The 25637-nt window shown below is 36.9% G+C and overlaps 1 protein-coding gene across 2 annotated transcripts in view; it reads left to right on the top strand.

The window, feature by feature from the left end:
* LOC123675975 (unconventional myosin-Va) overlaps positions 1-25637 on the top strand; it is a 41014-nt gene that overhangs the window by 13507 nt on the left and 1870 nt on the right. The window contains exons 1-19 of one of the 2 annotated variants that reach the window (XM_045611587.1): positions 5522-5755; positions 7662-7989; positions 9784-10037; positions 11177-11396; positions 11812-12050; positions 12317-12802; positions 14675-14898; positions 15874-16497; positions 16560-16734; positions 16786-17072; positions 17307-17854; positions 19677-20105; positions 20936-21179; positions 21236-21519; positions 23352-23556; positions 23612-23757; positions 24614-24807; positions 24894-25082; positions 25145-25381. In XM_045611587.1, coding sequence (XP_045467543.1) covers positions 5615-5755; positions 7662-7989; positions 9784-10037; positions 11177-11396; positions 11812-12050; positions 12317-12802; positions 14675-14898; positions 15874-16497; positions 16560-16734; positions 16786-17072; positions 17307-17854; positions 19677-20105; positions 20936-21179; positions 21236-21519; positions 23352-23556; positions 23612-23757; positions 24614-24807; positions 24894-25082; positions 25145-25381 — 5454 coding nt within the window. In that variant the 5' untranslated portion in view covers positions 5522-5614. Of the gene's footprint in view, positions 1-5521; positions 5756-7661; positions 7990-9783; positions 10038-11176; positions 11397-11811; positions 12051-12316; positions 12803-14674; positions 14899-15873; positions 16498-16559; positions 16735-16785; positions 17073-17306; positions 17855-19676; positions 20106-20935; positions 21180-21235; positions 21520-23351; positions 23557-23611; positions 23758-24613; positions 24808-24893; positions 25083-25144; positions 25382-25637 lie in introns of those variants that run through there. The other variant, XM_045611594.1, reaches the window with a different exon arrangement.

The following is a 25637-nucleotide window of genomic DNA, read 5'->3' on the forward strand; positions in this document are numbered from 1 at the left end:
TTTGACAAAATCCACAGTACAATTATTCTTAACTCTGAAGGCTGATTTGAAAATGGTGAAACACGATACTAACCTCTTTTTCAAATGAGAATACTCAATTTCTACATAGGCGTACCTATCTTTGCTTCCGCCGTTTTTTCCGAAATTCGAGGCTTTATTGTAAAAATCTTTTGAGGTGATCCACGAATCGATCCAATTTTTCATTTTTTCATAAGACCAGAAGTGCTGGTCAGCCACGCCGTGTGCCATTGATCGAAACAAGTGATAGTCCGAGGGAGCAACGTCTAGAGAATACGGCAGGTGGAGTAGGACTTCCCATTTCAACGTTTCCAAGTATGTCTTGACCACTTTCGCAACATAGCATTGTCATGCTGTGAAATCACTTAATCGTGTCTCTCGTTATATTGCGGCCGTTAGTCTTTCAGTGCTCGGCTCAAACGCATAGATTGCGTTCGATAAAGATCGCCTGTGATTGTTTCAGTCGGTTTTAACGACTCATAATACAATACGCTAAGCTGGTCCCACCAAATACAGAGCATGACCATGGAACCGAAAATATTCGATTTGGCCGTCACGTCGACGTGGAAGCATGGCCGGGATATCCCCATGATTTTATGCGCTTGGGATTATCGTAATGAAACCATTAGCAGACACTGCAATTTAAAAAAAAACTAACTCCATGAATCCATTTATTCAAATGGCATGGTCTATCAGATATTCTAGTAGTCTTCATTTTTTGTTGATACATGTTGTGCCGAAAATGCTTCGCATTCCATGTTTTATATGGAAGCTGGCAGTATATATATATATATACGTTCCACGCATATAGTTTCAAGAGGATAAGATCACTCAACTCCATAATACCTACTGATAATAACAATTAAAGATAAGCCAAATCAAAGAAATCATCAAAATATTTGAAAACAATGTAAATATCCATTTTGACAAAATGAAATGGAGACCACGTATAAAAACGTTCGAAATGAAATATTTTCAGCTGAAAAAGTCTCATCAATATTTATCGCTCATATATGATCTGCTCAGTTGTTTGCAAACTTTTCTCAAATCGAGCTGCACCTCATTTCAATCATATTTAAATTCAGTAGGTATTGTTTACAGACGTTGGAGCAGATTATATGAGCGATATATATTGATGGGACTTTTTCAGATATGATCTTCAGTTCAAACCTTCATGTCCATTCAATTTGTCGAAAAAAATGGCCTACGTCAAGAAGTACCTCAGTTAAATGATGACAAGTGGGGTATTCCGAAATCAAAATTTCAGAAATTATGAGTATGATATAAAAATTGGGCATTCTCACTTGAAATAACAAGGGAGTATCGTGTTTCAATATTTTCGGACCAGCCTGTAGAGTCAAAAATGATTTAAGCTCATGCGCTGAGTACTGTCGATTACGTCAAAATTTGAATCATTTTCTTAGCCCAAAATTTCCAAGATTTATCGACCGATCGAGCACTATTGACTCGCCCTGTATATGTAATTAGAAAATGAAAATAGAATAACTCTCATGTAATTTCAATTTGAATTAATTTTTTTCTTCAGTCCAATAATCGATAAATCCTAACATTTCTAACAAAAAATCTTCAAAAAACATAGGTACACTGAAATGTAATTCATGTAGAAAATTATCTGCTATTTGTAATTCAGACCGCACATAATACTTCAGATGATGGTATCGCAAATTATCGTGTCGACTCCTTTTTGTAGGACGTGTAGTGATTTCCTAATAGTAAGCAAAGTACAATCCTCCCACATTCAGATAACGGTATCTGACTGAAACTGCTGTAATAAATCCTTTTTGGCACTCTACGAAGAAACGAAACGTACCAATTTGTGTACACACGAGTTCAACCTTTAAAATATCCCAACAAATACGTACTATAGGTGCTAATTGCATGTACACGTGAAATAGATACATTTATATAGCCTTGTCAGAAAGCATGTTTGTTGGCACACTGGGTTTATTGATAAGAGTATATCGCTTTCAGATAAAAATTGCCGAACTACCAAGTGAAGCTTCTAATGATTATTTTTTACTTACCCAAATAGGTACTTATACTGTTAAATGTAGGTATTAGAAACGTTTGAAGTGTATAGGAGGTTTTATTCTTATCGTGGGAAAAACACTGAAAAATCAATAGAATTGGTTATTATTATTCTTTCAATGTCACAAAGTGAATCACACTAACATCTCATTCATCTTATATCTAATAATATTGACATGATTTTAAATATATTGTAGTAGGTAAAAAACATTGCAGCTATCGTCATATTATAATAGTTTATTGTGCAACAAGTGGGGAAAGTTTCTCGCGAGTGTGGAAGTTTGTGGCACGAGCCTGAAAGGCGAGTGCCGCAAACACACGAGCGAGAAAAGGACACTCTCCACATGTTGCACACTATACCTCTCCTAAAACTGCACAAATTTGAATAATTCAAGTAATGGACTTGATTAAAATCAAAATGGCCTTCGTTGACAGTATGTGCTAATTTTAGGCGTTTTCATAGAAACGACTCAAAAGCCCAATTTCATTGGTCTACCAAGCGAGGTGTGGGCAAAATGCCGTGAGAAATAATATTTCCCACAGTATGAGCAATACATAGTTTTGAAATTGAGTAAGCTATGAAGAATACTCTACTTTTCGTAGCAGTTGTAGGAAATAGTATATTGTGCAACAAGTGGGGAAAGTCCAACTTTTCTCGCGAGTGTGGAAGTTTGTGGCACGAGCCTGAAAGGCGAGTGCCGCAAACACACGAGCGAGAAAAGGACTTTCTCCACATGTTGCACACTATACTTTTCCTACAACTGCACAAATTTCAATAATTCAAGTAATGGACTTGATTCAAATCAAAATGACCTTCGTTGACAGTATGTGCTAATTTATTGCGTTTCCATAGAAACGACTCAAAAACCCAATTTCATTGGTCTACCAAGGGAGGTGTGGGCAAAGTGCCGTGGGGAATAATATTTCCCACAATTGCAATACATAGTTTTGCAATTGAGTAAACTATGCAGAATACGCTACTTTTCATAGCAGTTGTAGGAAAAATATTATTTCATGTTACCTGAATCAAAAAAATGAGGAAACACAGGCATGAAATTAGGAGCTTCTGAGCAAGTGTTCTTTCATATACCAATAGCGCCCTTGGATACCACATAACTATAGGGGTGTTTCCAAATTCGACATGAACCATGAAGGAAATGTTAGTATCCTTCATTTGCATTCGATTGATTATTAATAACCGAAAATCAACGTTTTGCTAGTTATTTGAGTTGTTTAAAAAAAATATCTTACCTTACTTCATTTTTCGTCAATTTCCTACGTTCACCAAGTTTGATTGAAATTTTGGATTATTTTTATCAGAAAAGGATATGATAGGACATATGAAAAAAGCAAATCTATGTAGTATTAGATGTTGTATTAGAATGAGAGTAAGTATCATCAAAAAGTTGGTATATGAAGAAAAGAATAGTAAATTTCTTATATAAATTTGTCTGCAACTTTCGAATTCCACCATTTATGTTTGACAAAATTATTTCAAAAACTTGTGGTTTATTTTTGTTTTGGAATAAAATTCCAATTCCAAATAATGACAAAATTTATAACCAACCAAAAGAAAATTCAAAATAACAAAAACTCTACAAATTGAATAACTAAATTAACATTAAGTAAGACAGACAATTTTTTAACCGTTTACTCAATTTGAACAGTTTTTGTTATTTTGAATTTTCTTTTGGTTGGTAATTAATTTTGTCATTTCTAGAATTGGAATTATATTTCAAGACAAAATTAAACCGAATATATCATAAAGATATATTATTGTGAAGGAATAGATACAAAGTTGTCAATTTTTCGATATTTAAATTATTCAGCATTCAGAAAAGTTTTAATCCCCTTGAATTTTATATAAAACATTCTGTTCGGAATGTGTTACCTAAAAATACCTCAATTTCACACAAAAGCGAACACGTATTATTCGCTCCTCCGTTCATTCGAAACAATCGACTGATGATGCTGAATTTCGCACAATCATTCATTCATACAGCGGAAGATCCATGCTAAACAAACTTTCACTGAAAATTTATTTCATCACGTGTAATGAAAATTCCTAAATGCATGGGAACTAGACTTCAGTTCGATTGCGATAATAACTGAAAATTGGCTTTTTTGTTATGCTAGCACATTGTTAGATTCGCATGGAATTGATTGTATCTGGATGTTGGATTCTGCGAGCTGTTGAATAAGATCTCATCATAGACAATTGGAATTCAGACGTCTTGGTATTTATCTCATATCGAAAGTAGGAACGAATAAATGAGAAAACAATCAAAGTTGATGTGGATTTTATTGTTTTACGTGAATTGGATTATCAGGTAACTATTGTTAATTCGTTCGGTTTGTGATGACAAATATACAGTTAGTTGATAAATAAAAATAAGGTAGAATTGGAATGTAGGAAATCATTAGAGAAGCCATATAAAGGGCTTTTTTCTCCGATTGACAGCAAATATTGATTTTGCATACACATATCAATCAGTAAAGTATTACTTTTCCTGCCTAGGCATCAAAATTATTATTCTCAATGGAAACAAAACATTCGACATTTTCTGACAATCAATATTTTTGCCACCTCCCTTATTTCTAATGGGGTAAGTACTTTTAAGTCGCTATCACTGACCATAATATGGACAGTGGACAGACTCTTAATTTTGTTGATGTTAAATCCATTTCGGCTGAAATAATTCACGAATTCAATGCGTAATTATAAATTATTTCAAAATTTGAAACGTACGATTCAAATTCATATTCCGTTATTTGTCAATTTTCGTAACAGTCACACCAACTGGCCAAGATACAATACAAATGTCACTAGGATGTATAATATGAATTTTTCATTGAATTTCGACAATATCTCACAAAACTTGAGTGAAATAGAGAAAATATCGTCTAATACTCGTTGCAGAAGGCAATTTCAACACTCTTGTTCGCTCAATCGTCGCTCGTTTTCGAATTTCGCATTCGTGTTGGAATAGGAGCCCATTCTGCAACTTGTTTTAGAATATACTATTTCATTTGGATTTTCATCAAAAAAGCATCTTCCGTGATCAGGCCCATTTGCACCTCGGAGGTTAGGTTAATAAGCAGAATTGTCGCATTTGAGCTTCTGAAAAATCCAAGAATAATTATTTAAAAGCTCCTTCATCCTCAACATATCAACATAAAATAAAAATACTCTTCTTTGAAATTACGATGTTTCATCACGAGGTGAAATGAAGAAACTTATTCGTACAAAAAAAGAGTAGCTCCATATTGTTGTTGTATAAATTCATATTTCCTTCAGCCAACTCCTCTCCGCGCCACTGTAAACATATGATTGCAGCAGGGCTTTCCTCGGTTACAGGAAATATGTTTTCGATAAAAAAAATATTTCCCTATTGATTGGTAGCTTGTATTTCTGATAACACAACAATTCGCGAAACTTCGAGCAGTAATCAGTGAATTTTGAACTTAAAACAAATATAAAAAAACCTTTTGTTGCTGCTGGGAGTTCAATTTTCGAGAAAAAAATGATAGGGGTGACTTTACAAGAATGTCGACATATAAGCTGGATCCCGAATTTGTAGTGTATTCTATTTATCTCGTTCTTTACCTGATTTTTGTGCGTTTTATGTGGCAAGAAGAAATAGAGGAAAAATTTTCGAAAATGACGGGTGATTTACTTCATAAAATGGTGAGATTATGATGATTCTATTAATCTGCTTCCATATAGTTTTTACACATCTGTGACAGTGATATTCAAACTTGCTGAAAATGTCTCATTCTTCCTCCGGATGTGATTATATAGATTGTTATAATTATTCTTCTGAAAATAATCTTTCGGCGGAAACTATAAGACTTAGCATGATAATTGTATGTAATTAGAGCAAAAGCTTTATTTGGTATCCATTTGAAAAATGAAATCCGAAAAACTCTTCATCGTAAATTTCATCATTGAATTCATAGTACCAGATTGTAGGTACAGTTGAATACATATTTTGTCTGATTATAAATCCCCTAATAGTTTTGGCGAAATTGAATTTATAATATTTTGTTCAAAAATTCTGTGACTTTTAGCTTTACCCATACAATACTAACGATATTACATTTTAGTCAATAAGTCCGGGGCATAACAAGTAAAAACTCATTTTTTCTTAATAATTCGACTTTATACGTCAACATAGTAACCTTCGAGAGTGATACATATACTCCAACACTCCTCTAACTTGTCATAACCTTTTTTGTAGAAATATTAGTCTTTGCTTTCGAAATAGGTCCAGGGTCAGTGTTAAGGGTGAAATAGGAAAGCGACCGTTTCAGGCGCCTCTATTTGAGGGGCGGCAATTCGGCCCAGTTTGTTGGCCGCCTTTTCATATCATATTTCATCCTTAATTCTTAAAAACAACATAAGGTTGTTCCGTTCCGCTGCGTTTGTCAATATTCATTGGAAAAAATCTCCAAACCGCCTATATAATAAATATCACATGGCAGCCCAACCAATATAAACAGAATTCCCTATTACCCTCAATGAAAAAGGGATAAAATCATTCTGTCACAGAAAAATTGAGCTTCCTATAACAAGAGTAGTGTCCTTCCATCAATCTGATTATTTCTATGCTTTTCACTAATTTCTACGAAATTCGAATCTAGTTATATTTTATACATTTTTATCTAAAAATAGATTCGGAAATAACGAAAAGATCTACAGAATCGATTGTTTCAAATGAAAGACTTGTAATGAGATGGATGCATCAGAAGATTATTTTCATAGGTCTCTAGAATGAATACGCACAAGTACCAACCCATTTCAAATAGCACATGAAACAATGCATATATGATTGAACAATTTAATTATGAAGGGAATTAGTAAAAAACATAGAAATAATCAGATTGATGGAAGGACACTACTCTTGTTATAGGAAGCTCAATTTTTCTGTGTTCATCAATAGTTGAAACCATAGAAATATTCTATTATTTATATTCATACAAACTATACGATGTTATATATTTTCGAAATCAGGAAAAATTAAGCTTTCAAAAAATGGCACAGAATTCTAGTGTTTCCATTTGAAAAAACATGACTTTGGATCATAGCTTCGTGATTAAAAACCATTTTGGAAAGACGAGCACGCCACTGGATTCTACGTTAAAAAGTGCCTGTATAGTGTTTTAATTTCAGAGCTCTATAATTAGTATTAGCGGAGATATAAATGTTTTTCGATATCGCCATTTTTCCAATTTTCGCTTATAACTCGAAAACAAAAGAAGGTGGCCAAAAATGAATACTACCCTTGTTAGTTCCTCAGAAAAAATACCGAGAAGTGGGTATCAGGTTTTGTATATCTCCTCTGGTTTAAAAGTTGTAGTGCTAAAACATCGAAATTTGCCCACCCTGTACATTTTTTTAAATTTTTATTCAGAAATATTTATGTATATGCAGTATAATAGGAAGAAGGACCTCAGGTCGACAGCCATCAATGAATTTATTGTCTTCCTATTCCTATTGGAAAACTTTATATTATATGCCAAATGAGAACTGTACTCATAAAACATTCTCTTTATGTCGAAATATAAATCTAAATGACTCCATCGATTTCCAGGGCGCCAGAGTATGGATTCCCCATCCAGAAAGCGAGTGGGAAACGGCTGAACTGAAGGAAAACTACACTACCTCCAAGAAGACCCTAGATGTAATCACCGCGAATAACGAGACGAAGACGCTGACCGTTAAAAATGAGGAATCGCTGCCACACTTACGGAATCCCGCTCTCTTGATAGGTGGAAACGATCTCACCTCTCTGTCTTACCTCCACGAACCGGCCGTCCTCTACAACCTGCAGGTGAGGTTCTGCGAGCAGAAGAACATCTACACCTACTGCGGTATCATTTTAGTGGCCATAAATCCCTATGATGATCTTCCTATTTATGGTGAGTTATGAAACCTCAGGTCGTTACGTTAAATCTTACATTTCTAGCTCGAAGCTGTAGTAAAAAGCTTGCCAACAGGGCAGACATGTTTTTAAGCTGGCAGGCGGCCATATTTGAAGTGATAGAACTGGCTGTCATTTTGTGTTACAACTTCGCATTTGAAAAACTTCAATATTCTATGATCTTAAGTAGCATGATTCATGATTGTTCTTCACTAATACTTCGAGAAGATTATATTGCATGTAGGAATTCATTGTCTATAAAGAAACCTTTCAAAACTGCGAATTATCTATACTCTGATTGAAAATTACTAGAGATGCATTGCACTATACTGGAAAATTGGCTATCACTTCATGACAATTTAGAAATGGCTTGCTTAGAAGGATACTTCTTAAGCTAGACAGTTCTAGACATTTGCATAGTATGTATTAAGCTGTTTCCATGACCAATTTTCAGTGCAAGTCTCTTCTGCCAACAGGTCAATGCGGTGCAGAAAGTACTTACACCGGTAGTACCCCGTTGATGGTACCACAATAACTCAAATCTCAGCTCATGGTAGCTATAAGAGATTCTTTGAATCTTATAGATGTATAGCTTCCGCAAGTCTGGGAGTATTCCTCTAAAGTGAAACATTATTCCTGGGATTCCATTGCTCAACTGCCAACCTGCAGTGTTCTTTTCCAATCCCCTTTCCTGAGGTTGTTACCCATGATGCCTTCAATACCACTATGGCATAGCACTCATAGCAGATTACTTTGTTGTCTCTTGCTAAATATGTCATGGTAACCTAGGTCTCAAAAGTTTTGACACAAATTTCTTTATATATTTTTAGAGAGAAAAAATAAATTACCGACAATTTTTCAGAACTGATTTGATTACTCTTCATAAATAACAGAAGTTTTATTGTAAATTGAATGTGAAGGTTCATGGTCTTCAACAAGTCTTCTGGGTACATCTCGAATCAAGCCTTAGGAAATTTTTTCCCGAATTTTACTAAAACTCCGCCTTCTTAGTTCTTATTTGTCATGTTGCTAACGATAAAATCTCTGGCCAAAACATGACATCATCTTGAGCATTCTGGTGGATAAAATTAACCATTTTGTTAAGCAGTTGTGAATGTAATTTTGACTGTCCACAGTTTCGTCTCTAACTTGTCACACACCACCAGTTGCTAAAGCACTAACCCAAACTTTTGGTTGAAATGACAAATTATTTCATGACTCTTCTTTCCAAAGCCAACTCGACATTTCAAATTGTTTCATACAGTTGAAATTTGTGTCAAAACTTCTGAGACATACGTTCTTACGGCAGCTTGGTTATATGATTCCAATTTGCTCAGAAAATGAAATTGAACATGCTATGTTCATCAAAACCTCTTTTTTCTTGTTTGTCATATTGCTAACAATAAAATCTCTGACCAAAACATGACATCATCTTGAGCATTCTGGTGGATAAAATTAACCATTTTGTTAAGCAGTTGTGAATGTAATTTTTACTATCCACAGTTTCGCGTCTAACTTGTCACGCACCACCAGTTGCTAAAGCACTAACCCAAACTTTTGGTTGAAATGACAAATTATTGGATGACTCTTCATTCCAAAGCCAACTCGACATTTCAAATTGTTTCATACAGTTGAAATTTGTGTCAAAACTTCTGAAACATACGTTCTTACGGCAGCTTGGTTATATGATTCCAATTTGCTCAGAAAATGAAATTGAACATGCTGTGTTCATCAAAACCTCTTATTTCTTGTTTGTCATGTTGCTAACGATAAAATCTCCTTTTTTCTCCAGATCTCGACACGGTGGAGGCCTACAGAGGTCACGCCATGGGCGACTTGGACCCACACATCTTCGCAGTGGCCGAAGAAGCTTACACCAAGCTGGAGAGAGAACAGAGAGACCAAAGTATCATAGTATCTGGAGAGAGTGGAGCAGGAAAGACTGTATCCGCGAAGTACATCATGAGGTATTTTGCTACAGTTGGAGGTAATGCGATAGAAACCCAGGTGGAAAAGAAGGTTCTGGCCAGCAGTCCTATCATGGAGGTGAGTAGATCGAGTGGGCTGGCTTTAGATTTCAGAGGGTGTTCACCTTTCAATATAACGCATGAACTAGTAGTTAGGGTCACTGTTCCATATCATTGATGTTGGGAGTTCGAATCCCAGTTTGGGAAGAAAATTTTCTGGTTTCGAGAGTCCATTAGCTTATAACGGGTTCTTTTTTCGAGGTATATAACTTTAAGTTGGCATTACTGTTCAAGATGGCGACCGATTTAACAGCTGTCAAGTGATTTATTCTCAGTTTGGTTTGCCAATGCATCATGAATAGACTCACGCCTGAACAACGCTTGCAAATAGTGCAATTTTATTTCGAAAATAATGATTCTGTGCGGAATACGTATCGCGCACTACGTCCATTTTATTTTGTTTAGCGATGAAGCCGCATTTGGAGTGAAGCTAATCCTCAAGTGTTTGTCGAAACACCGTTACATCCAGAAAAGCTGACTGTTTGGTGCGCTTTATGGGCTGGTGGAATCATTGGTCCGTACTTCTTCAAAAACGATGATGGCCAGAACGTTACAGTCAATGGTGATCGGTATAGAGCCATGATTACTAACTTTTTCATTCCTGAATTGAACAACCATGATGTCCAGGAGCTGTGGTTCCAACAAGACGGCGCAACATGTCACACAGCTCGTGCCACAATCGATTTATTGAAAGACACGTTTGGTGACCGCCTAATTTCACTTTTTGGACCTGTGAATTGGCCTCCAAGATCTTGTGATTTAACACCGCTAGACTACTTTCTGTGGGGCTATGTTAAGCCATTGGTCTATGCGGATAAGCCACAAACCCTTGACCATTTGGAAGACAACATTCGCCGTGTTATTGCCGATATACGGCCACAAATGTTGGAAAAAGTCATCGAAAATTGGACGTCCAGATTGGACTACATCCGAGCCAGCCGTAGCGGTCTTATGCCAGAAATCATATTTAAAATGTAATGCCACAAAATTATCTTGCGGATAAATAAAATTCATGTCAATCGAATAATCCATCGTTGTTTTATTGCAATTTAAAGTTCTATAGCTCTTAAAAAAAACACCCTTTATTACCTACCAAAATTTCTGTCGCAACTTTTGAATTGAATAGCAATCACATCCTGATAAATTTTATTTTTTCAGGCCATGGGCAACGCAAAAACAACAAGAAATGACAACAGTTCGAGATTCGGTAAATTTATCGAATTGCAATTCAGCAACCAATTGCTCATTTGTGGAGCTTCAATGAGGACGTATCTGCTGGAAAAATCCAGAGTTGTTTTCCAATCCAAGGGTGAGCGAAACTACCACATCTTCTACCAACTATGCTCTGCCAGGAATGAGTTTCCAGAACTTCATTTAGGTAAGTAAAAATGACCAAAAAACTGAATTTGTTCAATTTATTTCATTCCTGATCTTCATCTCCTGGTTTGGTGACATGGATTGGCGACCACAAGCTTACGATTTGATACATTTGGTCTTTTGGTTCTTGAGTTATTTGAAGTTATATAATTTCATGCTAACAGACCTTGTACGAAGTTGAGGGTATATACAAAAAATATATTAATAGCGTACCCTCCTTCGATAGCAACCGAGGAAAAAAAGACCTACTACCATCGAAGCATTAAAGGCCTTCTGCCAAACTCCTTGAAGATACTCTGAATTCTTTGTAGAACATTTCAGTAAATATTCTAAAGGATGCAGCTTCAAAAATAGGGATCTGTACTATTTTTTTGGTCCTGCAAAGACTTTTCAAACAATATTGTGGTTTTTTCCAGATCACCAGGACAAATTTTACTACCTGAACCAGGGAAAGAGTTCACTTATCGAAGGTGTGGATGATTACGAAAGATTCCAAGAAATGGTAACGGCTCTGAAAACTCTAGGGTTTTCCGAAGACGAGAAAATCGGAATTTTCAAAATTTTGGCTGCTCTGTTACATTTGGGAAACCTCAAATTCGAGGATGCCATCATAAAAATGGGAGATGAAGAGGATATGGAAGGCTGTGTTATAGCGGTAAGCAGAATTGTATTTCCCTAGAAGACGATAAGACTAACTTTTTGAGCGCTCTCACATTTCATCACAATGTGTGTCATTTTCAGAAATGATAATGGTTCGACTCACTGAAGTTCACGAGTTTCGTGAATATGGTGTTTTTTGTTTTTATGATTCCAAAATACTGATTCGAATTCAATGAAATTTTTATAACCAATGTAGTCGATACAAGCTGTTAACCCAGCGCCTCCTTGATACCTTGATTAGTGACAATGTTCTCTTCTCAGGAAGACCACCACTTCAAGGCCTTAACCGACCTTCTGGAAGTGAACGCAGAAGAACTCCGCCAATGGCTCTGCATCAGAAAGATAGTCTCAGTCCGGGAGATCTTCCTCAAACCGATGTCAGTGGAGAGCGCCAAAGCTGCCAGAGACGCTCTGGCCAAACACATCTACGCCGAGTTATTCGACTGGATAGTGCTCATCTTAAACTGCGGCCTTGAATCCCACATGCCCAGGCACAAGTTCATAGGCGTCCTCGACATCTACGGTTTCGAAACTTTCGAACTCAACTCCTTCGAACAATTCTGCATCAACTACGCCAATGAAAAGTTGCAGCAGCAGTTCAACCTGCACGTGTTCAAGCTGGAGCAGGAAGAGTATGTTAAAGAGGGCATCGAGTGGAAGATGATAGACTTCTATGACAACCAGCCGTGCATAGATTTGATTGAGGTTAAGTTGGGGATCTTGGATCTACTCGACGAGGAATGTAGAGTGAGTGACAATTATAAGTATGCCATTCTTAGATTAGGTTAGGTTAGGTTGCTTATATGAGGTATAAGTAGACGTTGAGGAACATGTAATCATCACAAATTCAATGCCGATGGGCTGCCATAATAATTTTTAGTTCAAATATTGAACTTATTTTTGAATTCTGGCTCATAACGACATAACCAAATATCAGAATTATAATATGCAACTTGACATCGATTCTCAAAGTCCCACAACCTCTGAAAATTGTTCATCATGATGTCTACTGTCAAGTTATATTTCTGATCATTTCTCTAATTTATGAAAGGGATTTAAAGATTGGCACACAGATGGCACGGTCAAGGCCCTACCTGAGTGTCAAAATTTTGTAATAGTTTTTGAGAAGAAAATCCAAAATGTTTATGAAAATATTTATCGAAATAGAACAATGTTGACCGAAATTTCAACAATTTGGGTATAATGGTGTGGGTTGTGGTCCTTATACTGTGACTAACTAGTAGGTCACGGCCAAAGACTAAGGGAAATAAAAGAACGGGATAAAAACACTTATTCAATTTATTTCGAACCCACTAAAAATGTGTGAAGAAGATGATATTTAGATCTAATGGTTTTTTAAGGGTCGCTGGACACTTTGGTCGTTGCGGCTCGGTCGCAGGTACTTTTTCGCCGGTCTCGGGAACATATGTGAAAATCTTTACTCTTCCCGTTGTCGGTGCAAGTGTTGCACATATGTTGTAGTTGTAGACTGGACTGAGCTCAATTGAATTATTCGCCCTGAAATTCCGAGTTTTATGGGCAATCAGGCTATTTTCCATTCGACCGTTAGAAAAGCCTTTCTACGGATCCCTTAGGGATGCGGCTTTGATAATCCTAAGTTTGTACACCGAATTCTTCAGTTCTCGGACTATTTTCGAAGGAATAAGCAATTTGAGCCGGTTCCCCAAAAATGAGGTTGTTAATTACTTCAGGTTAATGTTTATAATTACGTTTCATTTTTCTAGAAGCCAATGCAGATATTCAGCTTACCTGTCTACTATCGAAGACATTAAAATCTTTATTGGCTAATTAAATGTAATTTTACGTCTTAATTTAGGTCTGCTAAGATACCATTATCAGTGTTTTACCCACCATGAATTAAATGCAATTGATCTCGAAAAAGTAGAGCGAATATTTTTGAAAATTTATATAAAACGGGTTAGTTACAGCAATTATAATGCAAGACGGGTGGACAAATTTTTGTTATTAGATTTGTTCGGTGTAGAATAAGACAACCACAATCAATCAAAACATCGCAAAAATAACAGCAAGTTATAAAAAAACACACAAAAACCAACACTGATTATTCAACATTCCTTAACTAGTTTGTTCACGAGCAATATTCTTCTCAAAGCAGAAAAGGCAACAGAAAACAATTTTAGTGATATGTCTGGCAAAGCATTATCTTATGCTTCACGTGAAACATCTCTGAAAAAACGATAATCTAGTGACATCAACATCAAGATTGATACATTTTCAAAGGGTTATGAGGCATTTGCAATCCAAATAAAGTTGCAGAATATGGACTGACATCATTTTGTCAGACACAATGTTGGTTGGCAATCATAAAACGCGGTGTGATAACACTTGGTCCACAAAAAATGTTTCGCATTCCAAAGGAAAATTATTATTTTGATATAAAATTCTGAGATTCAACAAGTTGAGAATGCGTCAAAACTTAATGTTTTTGTTTGAGATTTCAACTGAAAACAAACATTTTGGAACTTCATTGCAATTTAATTCAATTAAAAGTCTGAGAACTGAAACAAATATCAAATTTCATATAGAAAAAGTCTGTTGAGTCTCTCTCTACAATTATATAATTGTGCCTTTCCACAGATGCCCAGGGGGACAGATAGTTCATGGACGGAAAAATTGTACATGAAATGTGCAAAATATTCTCACTTCGGAAAAGGAAAATTCGGTAGGACCGCTTTCACCATTAGCCACTTTGCCGGAAAAGTCGAATATGAAAGCAGCGGGTTCTTAGAGAAAAACAGAGACACAGTTATTGAGGAACAAATCAACGTCATCAAGCAGAGTAAAAGCAAACTGGTCAGCAGGTGAGTGATTTCAAACCAATAACAAACAAGTTATACAATAGATAAGTGCAGCGAATTGATTTCTTTTTTTTCAAAACGCAATGGAAGCATTTAAAAATTGTCATTATAGAAATTAACTCATTCAATTATTAATATGAAAGCATATGATTACAAAATGGCAAATGCATCAGTTTTTAAAATGTTTTTTGGCATTATGATATGCCATAAACCATTCGTGGAAGTGTAATCAACAACTTCTCAAAGTTTGTCGGCAATCTGGAGAACAGTATAAGAAAACATATAGGACAAACGAACATACATCTAATAGTTTCTATATAGATATTCTTTAATCACTAAGAAATATATACATCACAGTATAATCATTCCAACATTATATGAATCGGTCATATCGAAGGAAAAATTAAAATTAAATGACAACTGAAATAACTGATCGGATGAGAACAAAAATCTTAAGTAATACACATCCCAAAAACTCTACAAAAGTACTTCAACATCTAAAAAAAAAATTAAATTAAATCAAAATCTGCAATTTGTTGTTTGTACTTAATTTGTCCTGCTGAATTGTTTCAATTTTTATGGATCGCTTTCTGAAATACTAAAGATGTGTCGTCTGAATACCTTAATAGGAAACTTTTGAAAACATCCGCTAATTTATTTGTTTATACAATAAACAAGAAAGCTCCCGTGATAGATCCCTGTGGTACTCCTTCCTTTACTATATGTTCTTCAGATTCCATGATTTCATCAGTTTCAACAAATCACTGTTTTCGAACATTCAAGTATGACCTAACTACTCTTTGAATTCCATATCTCACCATCTTTCTCAACTTAGTCTCATGGTCCATCATTAAAAATATCTAGGAATAAAAGCTTCTGTATTATTTCTCCTATTCAGTGAATCAATTATTTTACATAGACATTTATCTCCGTCTCCACATATTTACTATAACTAAACATAAAATTGTATCATTTTAGACTATTTTGCTCAGACGCTCAAAAACAAGCAAACCCCGGTACCAAAGTCAAAATAATACCATCCAAACCGAAATCTGGTGTTCAGAAATCCCACAAGAAGACAGTCGGTTACCAATTCAGGGACTCGCTGACAAGGCTCATGGAAACCTTGAACGCCACAACACCTTACTACATCAGATGTATAAAACCCAATGACGACAAACGCAAATTTGAATTCAACCCTAAGAGAGCTGCTCAACAACTCAGGGCATGCGGTGTCCTAGAGACCATAAGGCTTTCTGCAGCCGGCTTCCCCAGTAGATGGAGCTACAACGAATTCTTCTGCCGATACAGGGTGCTCTGCAAATTCAAGGATGTCGATAAGAACAACATGGAGAGAACTTGCGAGAAGATCATACATCAGTACATCAAAAATTCCGATATGTACCAGTTCGGTAAAACCAAAATATTCTTCAGAGCTTCGCAGGTTGCTTACCTTGAGACCCTCAGGAGCGAGAAGCTGAAGAGGTGCTGTATCATCATGCAGAAAACTGTGAGAGCCTTCATCGCGAAGAAGAAGTTCTTGAGGATCAAGAAGTCTGTTATGTTACTACAACGTTACGGTAGAGGCTACCTTGCAAGAAGGTTTGTTATATACTCTGTCTAACTTAGACACGATTACTCACTCTACCATTATTTTTTTTCAGGTTGGCAACGAGCATCCGAAGAGAACGAGCTGCAATTATGATGCAGAAACACATCAGAGGTTGGTTACGAAGAGTCCACTACAATAGACTCAGAAAATCTGTCATAGGAATTCAAACTTACAGTAGAGGTTACCTAGCTAGATTAAGATACTTAAAACTCAAATATAACGCTAAGGTAAACTGTCTTAAAGTGAACCAAGATCAATATTAATCAGTTCATTTTCAGGCCACCATAATACAGAAACATTGGCGGGGATGGTTGGCAAGGAAAAGAGCAAATAAGATAAGTAAGGACATCGTTATTTGCCAATCGGCGATCAGAAGATTTTTGGCGAAAAAACAATACAAAAAACTGAAGATTGAAGCTAGATCAATTGAACACGTGAAAGCACTCAACAAAGGCTTAGAGAATAAGATCATCAGCTTACAACAGAAGATTGACGAATTGAATAAACAATATAATGCTTTAGAAAAGAATAACAATAACTACACCAAAGAAATCAAGGATCTCAAGTAAGTGCACTAATTCATTGTTCATTTGTTAGTATATATCATTTTAAATTGTTAATAGAAATGTAGCCTTATTCTTGTCTGAATAAGACCAAATAGTCTCCTATCATTGGGATAGGCATTAATAAAACATTAGTAATTTTAATAGCCTTCAACCACTTAAGTTAACTAAGATTCAAGTAGTTATCGGAGATAACCGCAAGAGGGATTCAATAGCTCAAATTCATTTCATTTCAGGACCAAAATGACAAGCTTCAAAGCTCTGGAAATAGAAGTTAAGAATCTGAACAATTTGCTCATAGAAAAAAATAAAAATATAGACAAACTTGAGGAAAAGATAAAAATAGAGATCGAAGAAAAGATGGATCTCGTACACGAGCGGGAAAAACTCATTGACGAGAAGAGAATAGAGAAGGAAGAAAAGTTAAAACTCGTAGAAGAAATAGAAAAGTTAAAAGAATTGATTAATACGAACGAGAAGAACAGTGAGAAGCAGTTGGAGAACCGTTTGGAGGAAGAGAAGAACCTGATGATTAACGAGAGAGACAGCGACAGACAGGCTTACCAGAGGCTGTTGCAAGATTTCCACGAGATGGAACAGCGTTATGAGGAGTTGGAGAAGCAACAAGACACTAGGTCCAATTCGCATCATAGAAATATTAGCGATGTCAGCAGCATCACCAATCTAGATATTCCCGAAGATCATGGTTATGGTTCGGTTAGATCTGCCAGCTCAGCCTCTACCAATAGGGAAAGAGTGGATAATATAGACTGGAAAACTGAAGGTAAACATTCGAAATATAAATAGGAATACAACTTTGCTTCCGCCGTTTTTTTTCCGGAATTCGAGGCTTTATTGTAAAAAACTGGTTATACATTTATGATTCAAAGTATTGTCCATCGCTGACCTCTACTTTCTTCCATCTTTCCCACATTGAAAAAACTGGTCATCTTTTGAAGCGATCCACGAATCGATCCAATTTTTTGCTTCTTCATAAGACCGGAAGTGCTGGTCAGACAGGCCGTGTGCCATTGATCGAAACAAGTGATAGTCCGAGGGAGCAACGTCTGGAGAATACGGCGGCTGGGGTAGGACTTCCCATTTCAATGTACCAAGTATGTCTTGACCACTTTCGCAACATGGGTTCGAGCATTGTCATGCTATAAAATCACTTTCATGCCTTTCGTTGTATTGCGGCCGTTTGTCTTTCAATGCTTGGCCCAAATGCATTAATTGCGTTCGATAACGATCGCCTGTGATTCTTTCAGTCGGCTTTAACAACTCATAATACACAACGCCGAGCTAGTCCCACCAAATACAGAGCATGAGCATGAATATTCGGTTTGGCCGATGGCGTGAGAGCATGGACGGAATATCCCCATGATTGTCTGCGCTTGGGATTATTGTAATGAACCTATTTTTCGTCTCCAGTCACAATGTGATGCAGAAATCCCTTCCTTTTCTGCCTTGCAAGCAGCTGTTCACAAGAAAACAGACGCCATACACTATCTCTCTGCTTCAACTCGTACGGCACCCAATTTCCTTGTTTCTGAATAATTCCCATGACTTTAAGGCGTTTTGATATGGCTTATTACGTGACTTCCAATGATCCTGCCAATTTTTGTTGCATTTAACACGAGTCTTGATCAAGTAATTCCTCCAATTCTGCATGTTCGAAAACCTTCTCTCTTCCACCGCCATGCTGGTCTTCGACGTCAAAAACACCGTTCTTGAAGCGTTGAAACCATGTTCGGCATGTTCTTTCAATAATAGTGGCCTCACCATAGGTATTCGAGAGCATTCGATGAGCTTCAGTCGTAGATTTCTTCATATTAAAGCAGAAAATTAAAACCTCCCGCAAATGACGAGAATTTGTCTCGTAAGCTGACATGTTCAAACGAGAATAACTTTACGATGCAGGTACAAATCGACTAATATTTCGATGACGTTATGTTTACAAATACCTAAGCTCATTGTATGGCATCTACGATCTATCTATCTCGGCTACCACTTACCACTACAGTCATCTATTGTAAAACGGCGGAAGCAAAGTTGTACGCCTAATATGATTACAATTCACTCAACTTCACTCAAACAATAAAAATATATTTTTTCTTGAAAATTAGACTTTGTTCGGAAACATTGTCACCTTCAAGAGTAATGCATGCTCCTCTAACTTTTCAATACCTTTTTTTTTCTGTAGAAAGATATTGATTGTTGGGGTACAAGCACACCACTTTGAACTACCATTGTTAAAAGATTACATAGTTAGACAACAGAAGTATCGCGAGAATGATTCTCAACGCATAGTAATCATGTGGCTTTTAATGAACACAAAAGGTGGCTTCATTCCATAAGCAATACCATACTATAATTTCAACAGTGTGGTGCATATATGCCATTTCATAGAAAATTGAGGATCTCGTTTTTCCCAAGTAGTTTTCTCACCCTTGCTTGGCCATCATACATGACCAAAAGTCTGTTAGACTTGTTGTCACTGAAATATTGAGCATTTTTGCCGGTATTCTTCTTGGGTTTTACTATCAACCTTAAAATTGTTCGTGGAATACCCTACATATTTTCATCGCACCATTTTCTCTCAACAGCGTCTCCAGAAAGCCGAACTCCAAGCTCAAACGAGAGCGACACTAGGATAGACAGCGACCAAAAGATCGACCTCGGCCTGGTGCTCAGGCTGCAACGCAAACTGGCTTCTGTAGAGCGAGATAAGATGCATGTAGAGCGTCGCCTGGAAGAGCTGGACAACACTCCGAAGGTGACAGACGCCATGAACGCCGCCAGAGATTCTTTAAGAATATCAGAGTTGGAGATGCAGAATTCAACCCTCAAAACGCAACTGCTCGAACTCCAGAACAGCATCAACGAAGGCACCGCCAAGGCCCAGCTTCTAGAGCAGCTCAAACTGGCCCAGAACGAGTTGGAGAGGAAGGCGGAGGAGATCATACAACTCAAGTGCGTCCTTGCTAGTCAGACGAATAATATGAAGACTATTGTCAATTCTAAATCTAGGATAGGTAAGCAGAGATATTTATATCAACGATTAGTTGTTAGGTAAAAAATTAAGCCTCCACAAAAGACAACCGATTCTCTTAACTCGAACAAGCTCTAAGCTTCTGAAATACCTAGGAGAGTCGGGATAGGAAAAAAACATTGAATAATTAAATTCAGATCTCGCCTATCAAACAAGAAAACAGACAATTTTAAAGCCACAAAATATTCGCTCATGTTATCCATTACTAATTCTCAAAAATTTATCAGAAACAGGTTTAACCTACGATGAAGAAGGTGAGTTCTCGTGTGGATTGTTAACTTTCTCTTCAAAATATTTTCCAAATAGTCTTTCCTATATCTTCAATATCTGCATGTTATGAATAACTTATTTTTGTGTTGTTCATTTCTCTTTTTATTTATTTTCATGGATTGTTCATTCAAACTTTCGATTTTGCTTTATCTATAGACTTTTTGTGTTTGAATTCTTCTGAAATCAAGTTTGCCGCATGAAAGCATGAAATTCACAGATTCTGAATGAATTGATTAGGTGAAATTCTGAAGCAACTGCAATCGATCAAATCATTATAATAATAATCAATTAGGCTGTTATTTTTTTTGAAGTTTTTCATCTATTATTTCAACATTTGCCTCATCAAAATTCATTCAGTGACTAATGAAAAATTTTCTAACGAAAAATGAATGAAAATAGTGCTAATAGAAAAAACTATATCAAAATAAAGAATATAGTTATGATCGATTATGTTGAAATAGTTTTGATGTTATGTATACCTCTCGGGTGTAGAAAATATGTATATAAAATATTGAATCATATGAACAAAAATTTTTATCACAGGTGAATACATAAATGAGGATGGAGAACTGGCCTTAGCCTACGAAACTCAGAAGACAATAAACAAACAATTAGAGTTAGAACTACAAGATGAAAAAGCCAAGTACAAATCCTACGAGAAAGAGTACAAATTAGAAATAGCGAGACTTCGTGATGACAACGAAAAACTACAGAAAGTCTTGTGCTCAAATCTAGTCAATAGTCAGCAAACTGAAAATGAGCTATACATGCAGCATGAAATAACTAGGTAAGATTAACATGTGAATTGTCGCTTCTTGTTGGGTTCAAACCAATCATTTCCAGGCTCACCAATGAGAATTTGGACCTCCTCAACCAAAAGGATGCAATAACCGAAAGCAATAAGAAGATGAAAAGACAATACAAATATTTAACGAAGCGGTTCAAGGATGCCGGAATAGAAATGGAAGAGTCGCAGATAGATATGGCAACAATGGATAATAAAGATGTGGTTGTCAATAAGCCTGTACGGAAGGTTTACGCTATTAAGAGACAAGAAAGGGAATATCTTGGCATGTTCTCTTTTCCGAGAGGCGAGCAGAATAATATCATGAAGAATCTTGTTATACGTAAGTATAAAGATTTTTGAGTAGATATGACATTTTTTGAAACGTCGTAGCTGCTATTTTTTGAATTATAAAAATGTCACTAGATATTATATGGGGTTGAGGTTGACGTTGATTTTTTCATCATACGGCAACACCTTCCTTGCCGTCAAACCTGGCCTGGTCAGTTTCTGAACCATTTCGTTGCATTTCGACCACGATATCTGTTGTTGACCTTGTCATAAGTGACATCTCCAGTCACCATCCTCTTCAAAAATGTGTCGATTCTGTTACGATTCAGCAGCAATTAGAAGATGGAAATTCGGCCCATGAGGTTTTTTGCATCACAACGTGTGGCACCTAAACATCAAGCTTTTTTTCAAGCCAGTCTTCTTCAAATGATTCTAAACAGATTTATGATCGATGTTCAGCTCCTGAACAACTACTAACATGACGGCCTATCTACATATTTACCATGATTTTATCGACATTTTCGACGACAGGCCTTCCAGAGCGTGATGCATCATTTACCTACTATCCTACAATCCAAGACACTAGCTGCCTACATTTGCGCCCGAGAGTGTTTCAAAAGAAACCTCAAAGGGGTGCTTATTCACATCACTACGGACAACCAAGCCACACTGAGATCCCTAGAATCATATTACCAGGGGTCACTACTGACATGGGAGTGCCGTAATACCATAAAGCAACTTGACAGGGTCAATACAGTACCTCTATTATAGGCACCGGGTCATTGTGGTATTGAAGGGACAATAGAAAAATCATCTGGAGGAATACTCCGGGTCTTGCTCAGGCAAAGTTTATGAGACTTTCACCGACCTATACCAGAAAGTTCTTGAAGCTACCACGATCTTCGGGTAATGGTGGGACTGTTGACAGGACACTGTCGGTGCAAATACTTTTTGTACCGCATAGGTAAGTCAGCAGATGAAATTTGCAGACTCTGTGGAAAGGAGGTAGAAACAGCCGAACACATAGTAAACAAATGCCCGGAGCTGACTGGCCTATGAACCACTCATATGACAAAGTCAGTTCTGGATACTCACGAAGTAATAACCAAGGATGGCGTCGGTTTTATTGACAGTATTGACGGCCTCCCTGGGTTTGTATTAATAGGAAGGGTTAAGAACAAGCGATCAACTTGGTCGCAGTTCCCGGCAGCTATCAGAACCGTAACAACAACGTGAAATAATATAATAATACCTCCACTACACCAGAACGGAATCGCTCGAACCAATTTGTGCAACACCAAGAAAAATAATATCAACCCCCGTATTTTGTTAGTTGATTTCGTTTGAAATTATCAGTGTGGGGAATCTATTGATTCCCTCGAAAATATTCGAGATAAGTTGAATTTCGAACCAAAATGCGAAAAACGGTGTAAAAATTTGGAATGATCAAAGCCACACCCCTAAGGGATCTGTAGAAAGGCTTTGCTAACAGTCGAAAGGAAAACGGCCTGAAAATCGGTATTTCAGGGCGAATAATACAATTGAGTTCACCCCAGTCTACAACTACAACATATGTGCAACACTTGCACCGACAACGAGAAGAGTAAAGATTTTCACATCTGTTCCCGAGAACGACGAAAAGTACCTGCGACCGAGCCGCAACGACCCAAGTGTCCAGCGACCCTTAAAAAACGATTAGATCTAAATATCATCTTCTTCACACATTTTAAGTTGATTGGAAATGAATTGAATAAGTGCTTTTATCCCGTTCTTTTCTTTCCCTTATTTGTCCTTGGCCGTGAACTACTTTAGTCACAGTATAAGGACCACAACCCACAATCAGAAAAAAAAATTCTAAGATATATCGTGACGTCTTTCTTTCAGAGCTCAAACCTAGGACGGCGATCACACTGTTGCCATGTCTACCCGCCTACATAGTTTTCATGTGCATCCGTCATACAGATTTCATAAACGATGACGAGAAGGTCAAGAGTCTTATTTCGGCTTTCACCAATGCCGTCAAGAAAGTTGTGAGGAAAAGATACGAAGACTTTGAAACAACAGTGCTTTGGCTGGCTAATACTTTGAGGTAAGAAAGAACACTATAGAACCTCAGCGATAACACTTACACTCGTTATTTGCAGGCTGTTGCACAATATGAAGCAGTATAGCGGAGACAAAGCGTTCCAACACAAGAACACACCAAAACAGAACGAGAAATGTCTAAGGAATTTCGACCTATCCGAATATCGGCAGCTGCTTTCGGACATTGCTGTTTGGATATGTCAAGGTATGCGCCAGTTTGATAACTGATTCTTTCATCTAGGTCCTAGTTCGCGAACTAGTTCATTCATATAGATCATAGTTCGTGAACTAGTCCTTTTATATAGTTACTCTATAGTTCATAGTTCATGAATTGGTTCTTAAATATAGCTCGCAGTTCGTGAACAAGTTTTTTCCATAGATTTCGTAGTTTGTAAACTTTTCTCACACAGTTTATAGTTCGGGAAAGAGCCAGTCTTGGAAGTGGTTATAAGATATAATTCGTAATTCACTAACTAGTTCGTTCTTATACTTAGTTTTCATGATCTAGTCCTTTCATTCCTGAACTCCGTAGTTTGAGAACTGGTTCATTCACTTAGTTCGTAGTTCTCGAACTAGTTCTTTCGTAGTTCATTAACGGGTTCATTCATACAGCTCGTAGTTCGGGAACTAGTTCATCCTAAGGTTCATAGTTCAAGAAAGAGCCAGTTCGTTATTCGCGAACTAGTTCTTTCGTAGTTCTCGAACTAGTTTTTTCGTAGTTCATTAACGGGTTCGTAGCTCGTAGTTCGGGAACTAGTTCATCCTAAGGTTCATAGTTCAAGAAAGAGCCAGTTCGTTATTCGCGAACTAGTTCTTCCGTAGTTCATGTCATATAGCTCGTAGTTGGCAAACTAGTTTCATCCGTAGTTCGGAAAAGAGCCAGTTCGTTATTCGAGAACTATCTTATTTTATAGTGATCGTAGTTAGAGAAATGAAAGTTGCTTCTAGTTCGTACTTCACAAACTAGTTCTTTCACTTTTGGTGATTCACTGGTGAACTGGCGATCATATTTCCGAGTAGAATGTTAGAGAAGAACACTATTGACAGTTTTGGCGTTTCAGGTTCAATAAGAAGTCTCATAAAAACAGTAAAGGATCAAATCGTGCCAGCCGTTTTAGAACACGAAGAGATCCAAGGTATAAGCGGCAACATTCCTGGAGCGATGAGAGGCAGGATGGGTAGCGTCACAACTCCCGGTTCTCCTTCACAGAAACCCATTACGATATTGTTACAGGAACTAACCAATCATCACAAGGTAAGGGAGAAGTTTGCACATCAATGATAATTTTAAAGAAGATGCTGTCATTATCTGAGAAATGCTTCATTCAATTTTCTTTCCAGATATTAACTTTTTATGGAGTTGACGCCGAAGTCATATCACAGATCTTCAGGCAAATGTTTTACTTCTTGTGTGCTACAAGTCTGAACAATCTGCTTCTGAGGAAAGATTTGTGCCACTGGTCCAAAGGGATACAGATCAGACATAATCTTTCTCACTTTGAGATGTGGATCAGAGACAAAAATTTAGACGTGAGTTCAAATGAGCGATTTTCGAAATTTTTTTCTCCAATTACTTATCTATCTCTTTTCAGGAAACGTGTATTCATGCTCTCAAACCCATAATCCAGGCTGCGCAACTGTTGCAAGCCAGAAAAGAGGAAGAAAAGGACGTTATCAGCATCTGTGACATGTGCAGCGATCTAACTGGTCACATGATTTGCAAAATACTCAATCTATACACACCGGTCGATGAATATGAAAAGAGAATCTCGAAAGGATTTATTCAGAATGTGCAGGCGGAGTTAAAACGCAGACATCATCCAGAAGAGGTGAGTGAATAAGTTCAATGAACACTATTACTAATCTTAAACTACTACAGGTAAGGTGTTTTTCAATAGGAGGTTTCATTTTGATATGAAAAAACGAGTCCTTATCTTTCACGTGGCCACAAAGGAAAAGGTCTAAAGGTGTTAAATCACAAGATCTCAGTGGCCAATTGTGATCACCTCTTTGAGAAATAACGCGTTCAGGCAGCTTATCTTTGCAATGATCGTCCACATCAATATATTCCAAGTCCGTCCATAA

This window comes from Harmonia axyridis, chromosome 1 (genome assembly GCF_914767665.1).
Source record: "Harmonia axyridis chromosome 1, icHarAxyr1.1, whole genome shotgun sequence".
NCBI classification, from domain to species: Eukaryota; Metazoa; Arthropoda; class Insecta; order Coleoptera; family Coccinellidae; genus Harmonia; species Harmonia axyridis.